General features: G+C 39.6%; 2 protein-coding genes across 2 annotated transcripts in view; both read right to left on the bottom strand.

Moving 5' to 3' along the window:
* Positions 1-1,887, bottom strand: part of RAPSN (receptor associated protein of the synapse) — a 25,067-nt gene extending 23,180 nt beyond the window's left edge. Inside the window, exon 1 of the mRNA XM_072421938.1 lies at positions 1,202-1,887. Coding sequence (XP_072278039.1) covers positions 1,202-1,414 — 213 coding nt within the window. The 5' untranslated portion in view covers positions 1,415-1,887. The remainder of the gene's footprint in view (positions 1-1,201) is intronic.
* The window catches only part of CELF1 (CUGBP Elav-like family member 1), a 50,960-nt gene that overhangs the window by 7,397 nt on the left and 37,563 nt on the right, over positions 1-6,000 (bottom strand). The gene's annotated exons all lie outside the window — the stretch shown is intronic.

The following is a 6,000-nucleotide window of genomic DNA, read 5'->3' as shown; positions in this document are numbered from 1 at the left end:
GACCAGGGTTGGGTGAGATGTCACCAGAGAGTATCAATAAAGTGAAAAGGTACAGGAGCACAGAGAAATAAAGAGAGAGAAAGAGCAGAGAGACAATGAGTTATCAGACAGGGGAGTGCAGGGAGTAGTGCCAGCAAAGAGAGAGCAGGATGAATAATACATTTTACAGATATTTGGGAATCATATGCGTACAATAAACAATGTGGCAAACTGAAATTAAAGATAAACATGGGGAGATAGGAATTTGTTTGCCTTAACAGACACATTACGGAGTTAATCCACCAAAATATAAATGATATTTCTATTATTGTTAGGTGCTGGGGAGCTAACTTTTCTGTGTCAGGAACTTTTTTTAATGGGCAATCCCAAAAATCTAAAGACTGCTCTAGCTACCTCCCTAAGTACAATAACCTGCAGTAAATCTCCTTCCATCCTGGCCAAGAGCATTGTTCCTGCAGTGCAGCCCATTCAAATTTATGGGATATTATTGCACAGGCATGGACGGGCTTTAGACAGCATGGGGGACTGCAAAAGTCACAGAAGGTAAGTTAATGGGTGTTGGTAACAGTTTATTCTATTGAGAGGGCTTTGGATTTCTTTTTTGAAACCACAAACCTGTTCTGTAAGATCTCTGTACCCTAGTGTGTAGTAGAAATATTGGTGTCTAATTCCCCCTGTTGGAATTTGCATTTGGTTTTTGATCAGAGAATGCAACAGGAGGAGTTGGAATGCTTGGGAACACCCAGTTTGTAGTAGGAGGAAGAATGAGACTCCAAGGTGGGCAGAAACTAAGGTAAGGAGGTCTCAGCACAGAAATCCCATACAGATTTATAAAAGCAGTATGTGACACTGCCAACCAGAATCAACTTTTTGCTTAAGTATCATTTTTGGATGAACTGGTCCTTAAATTAAGTAAAGCACCATTGGCAAAGTTAGGTGATCAATAGTCTTTTGTTTTACCTATTCAGTATTGCTGGCGAGAGCTTACTGATTACTATGGCATACTGTACATCAATGTACTTTCTCCATGATCAGGCTAAGTGCTAGGCCTTGACAGCCTTTAGAAACAGCCAGATTTAGACTTTTTTGCCGCTTGACAGAGTAAGGATGAATTCTGGTTACTAGAAGGCCTCCTTCAATCTAACACTTTATGTAAAATCATGGTTTGCATCCATAATGAAAAAAGTAAGTGTGTGATTACCTTTAACATGTCCTTATACCTTCCCATCTCTGAGTGGGCAGTAATAAGACAACCAAGAACTCGAAACTTTCCTGCTGCATCCGTGGTCTTCTCCAACACTTTAGTCCAAACCTGCAAAGCCTTCTCTGTCTGGTTAGACTGGTAAAGTTGAAGTCCTTTCTGGATCTGCTGTTTGGTTTGGTCCTGACCCATCCCCACACTTGAAAGTTTCATAAAATCCAGCGTACAAACAACTACTAGAAACTAGAGGAAATGACAAGAAGGTGACTACAGCAAACCAAAAGCCATATTTTCCAAGGAACTGGAGTTTCCAGAGTTGGAAGAAGAGTAGACAAATTGCAAATCCACCAAGAAGACACAGCTTCCCAAAGGGAACTTGCAGTTCTGACTTGTAATTGAACACGCATAAGAACCGTGGTGGGAAAACATAGAGCAGCCCAGCTTGAAAGTGGAAATGCACACGCCTAGGTTGTGAGATTCATCCAGATTGGGTCCCAGCCCCCCACTGCTGGGCACAGCTGTCCCTGCCAATCTATGGCTCGTCTCTTCAAAGGAATGCCAGAACTAGTGACTCAAGGTCAGAGAGGGAGCTCTAACCAAAATCCCACCCCTCTACCCATTAACAGAAACATGCAGTAAGATCCAAATTTAAAAGGCCCCTTGTCTCCCACCACAACTGCGGTGTATTTCGTTTTCCCTGGCTCTACCCCTCCCAAGGAAAGAGGAGCTGTATAAAAATATCTCCAAGACAGACAAATGATGAACAGGAGAGCATGCAAGAATTTTGTGGGCTAAGATGACAGAGCTCATACCCCCTTCTTCCCAGACTATTAACTGGGCTTCATAACAGCCTGCTACATTTTTCTGGATCCAGGCTACTGTGGGGGACAATTAAATGGAGCAATTGTATGGGTAACAGCACTGAGACATTACAAACAGCTGCTGTCATGTATGCAGACAGTATTTTCTGTCTTTCTGGTAGAACAAAATATTTTTTAAGATTCTTTCAGCTAGGTAGAGATGTGTATTCTGTAATTATTCTAAAGTTTCCCAAATCAAATTCTTTTTAATGGGTTCCTAAAGCAACAAAAAGTCCATATTAATATAACCCAAAGTCTGTACAGGTCCCATAGGGTGCCTAAACCTGGACCAATATTAAGCACTGGAAGCCAAGAAAAATAGCCAGTATTTTTGGGTATCGAGGAGCATGTGACAGTATGGGACTAGAATCTGGTGTGTGTACAGTGCTCGTCGTCCATCGTCCAAACAACCTTCCTGGCCGATCCACGGACGACAGATGAGAAACGATCGTAAAAAGTAAAGGGAAGACAGCACAGTGGGGTGTCGATGCATCGCTCTCCCCCCTCCCCTCTCCATAGAGCAGAACGGCGCTCTATGTACAGTGCTCCTTCATGCATCGTGCAGTCGTTTGTCGTTGGAAAGGATTGTGAAAGAGCCTTTTTTAATGACAATTATTGCACGTGTGTACATAGCCTAAGGCTTCTAATATCAGCATTTTGCTTAACCATAGATCTATATCAGTGTATGTGAAACCAACAAATTGCACTTACATATATATCTCATGTTGCACATCTTTAGTGTCCCGAGCCACCCTAAACCGTAGCTCCTAATAGATTTCTATAGTGCTAAGTTTCGAATGCCTATGCATGCGTGCCAAGACTCTGTAACAGAAGACTTTGCAGTGCAGGATGTGGATTGCTGGTGGATTGAGGTAAATGTACAACTGGGCAAAAGGGAGGGTGAGCAAATGAGGATATATGCATTCTATTTTAAAGTCAAAATGAACATATGTAAACCAAACCACTAATGTATTCTCTAAATTAATTTCCCTCAACTACAATCTTGCTTTGTCTCCTCATCAACCAAGATAACAATGGAGATAACAACTGTCCCTTTCAACACACATGCAGGCAAGGTTCAAAAAACGCCAATGCCGCTATCGTTGAATTGCATGTATGGAAAAATTTGCTGGAAGAAATCAGCAGCAGAGACAAAACAATGAATGAAAAAAATTGGTATTTGATGTATAAAAAAAGAAAACTACATTTTAATTTAGGGTTTTTGTACTTTAAGCTAGGTTTATGCTTTTCCTTGTGCTTTCAACACACATAGAAATAGAAATTTGTAGGTATGCATAGTTCCCCTTTATCTTTCACTGTATTATATAGATGATAACTAGTCACAACAGAAAGAATATGATTTCTTCTGCGCAAATGTGCTGCATCAAAACAAGTAAATAAGCCTTTGTTGTAAAATCTTTTGCCTTTAGCAAATGTTGCTGGTAATCCCTTAACAGGGCACTGAACCCCTTGGCAAAGCAACTTTTTTTAATTGCTGTTTCGGTATGTTATAGTAAACTAGGAAGGGTTCTGCATACGTCATGTATATTTATGGGTGTTCCAGTAGTGCAGGCCTACAGCTCTCTATTTAAGCTGCACAGTTGTGTTTGGATTTTTCCAGACTTGGCAACACTGCCAGTGACATGACTCAATGTCCCCACTATTTGTATTGTCCAAGCATTATCCCACAGGAACAAAGATAGCCATAAACAGGCTGAATCTATTGTCTAGTGCATATGATGGGATTAGTCTCCAATGGCCCTGTGATAATACTACCTACAGGATAGCATAGATTAGGGATTTTGAAAGAATATAGGGTTACAGTAGAGACTACGATAATTGTGCTGAGAAAAAAAAAAAACCTACACTAAAAGTAGAGAAAAGCCATATGCAGATTAATCATATCATTATCACTTATTAATCATTATCACCCAAAGCAAAAGTTAGTGGTCACTTTAGATGACCATTAAAGGTGCGTACACACTTCCAATTTTTATCGTTCCAATCGAACGACGAACGATCTATTGGGCAAAAAATCGTTCGTAAAAAGTAACCAACGACGCCGACGAACGAGGAAAGTCGCTGGAAACGAACGACCGGACCGACGGATCGGATTGGGCGACGATCGTTGAACATCGTTCGTGTGTACGGTCGTTCGTTGATCGTCCATGTTCAGAGCATGCGTGATGAACGAACGTCCGTTCACTTTCCTGTCGTGCACATAGTTCCTCTATCGTTCAAACGATCGTATCTATTGTGTGTACAATATCTACGAACGATCGTGTCGTTAACTCTATGTGCAGGATCGGTGCTATACGATCGTTCATATATATCGTGCATGAACGTTCGTCGTTCGTTTTCCAACGATAATAATTGGAAGTGTGTATGTAGCTTTAGATACAATTGCTGTAAAGACTGCTGAGCTACAGGCAAACAGCGTGTTCTGATGAAATAAGAGGTGGCCTCCTATGTAGACTACATCAGTCCATGTTAGTGGTAAGTTGTTCAGTGATCTGATACAGCATTGTGAGGAGTGCAAGGACGGATAATGAAATTTTTCTTCTCTTCCTCCAGCAGCAAAAATCTGACTTTTCTATGGACCTTACCACTTCTTCACAATCTAAAGTTTGACAGTGTAATTGCCTAAATTATATCTAAAGACATTTTGTTTTCATTATGAATAAAATAGGGGATCATGACTATGGATTTTGTAAAGCGCTATATAAATACTATGTAATATTAACAATAATAAGCGATCAAAAGCTTTATCAGCTTTTCAACCTGCGCATTTTTTTTTTTGTCCCGATGGCCATCATCTCAAACAAAAAAAAAAATTTGCTAATGACCTAGAATGTATAATGTTATCTGGGGCAAATAATTAGTTTGATCTCCGTTTTCTATTGCTATGTAACATTCTGTTCTACTGTAGTTTTGTAAATGTGTTTAAATAATTTCAATAGTTAGCATTTTGAAAAATACAAAAAATGTGCTATAAGAACAGGATTAGAAGAGCAATCTTGCAACATGGACACGTGTCACTGGCTAGCAGCTAAGAGGGGATTTTCCTTACTTTGGGGTGAGATAAATTTGAGATCTATCCAGGAGCTTTGTATTTGTGATTTTAATATTATAATACTTTTGTTTTAAATTCATTATTTGGTTGATGATATCTGCCTTGAAAGTCCCCTCCTTTTAATATTCGTACTTACATTGGGGTGCTAGTAGTGATTAGTCATATTTAGCTTGACGTTTTCTGTAACACAGTTCAAGCAAACATTAACATTTTCAGGTTTGGGCACAGCAAAAAAAAAAAAAAAATCATCTGCCAAAACAACAGGTTCGCTTTAATGCTTTAGCTTCTTCTCATTTCCCATTTTCCGGCAGATTACTGGAAAATGTTATCTGCCTTGCTAATAAGCAGTTTAAAGCCACATATGGAATGAGCACATCTATATCGACTTTTGGACTTCCCTAAATCTATACCTGCGTTGGGCCAGAAGACATAGCACTGAAGCCAAATCATCAGCATAACAGCCGGGAAATCAGCTCCTAACATGTGATAGACCAAGTCAGACTCTATTATTCTGTCATGACATAGCCTGTTATTACTGATGGTCCAGAGGGAAGATCTGCCTTCAATATCACCAGCTACTCAGTGTCAGTGTGTCTGCATGTCTTCAGGCAAGAAATGGCATTATAAAGTAACTTACCTGTTACAGGTGTAGCCCGGAATGTAATGTAATAACATTATTAACAGTATTTCAATTTCAAGCTGGGAACAGGCAATAATGTTTAACCACTGCTGCAATCCAAGCTTCTGAATGTTGTAAGAAGAAGAAAAAAAAAAAAAAAAAGAGAAATGACTTATTTTATATAGAATTAAGGTTGGTTGTCTGTCAAGATTTCCCCATCACCTTATACCTGACTCATTAACTCTTT

This window comes from Pyxicephalus adspersus, chromosome 9, assembly GCF_032062135.1.
Source record: "Pyxicephalus adspersus chromosome 9, UCB_Pads_2.0, whole genome shotgun sequence".
Taxonomy (NCBI): Eukaryota; Metazoa; Chordata; class Amphibia; order Anura; family Pyxicephalidae; genus Pyxicephalus; species Pyxicephalus adspersus.
The sequence above is the reverse complement of the archived record's forward strand: the minus strand, read 5'-3'. Positions and strand labels throughout refer to the sequence as shown.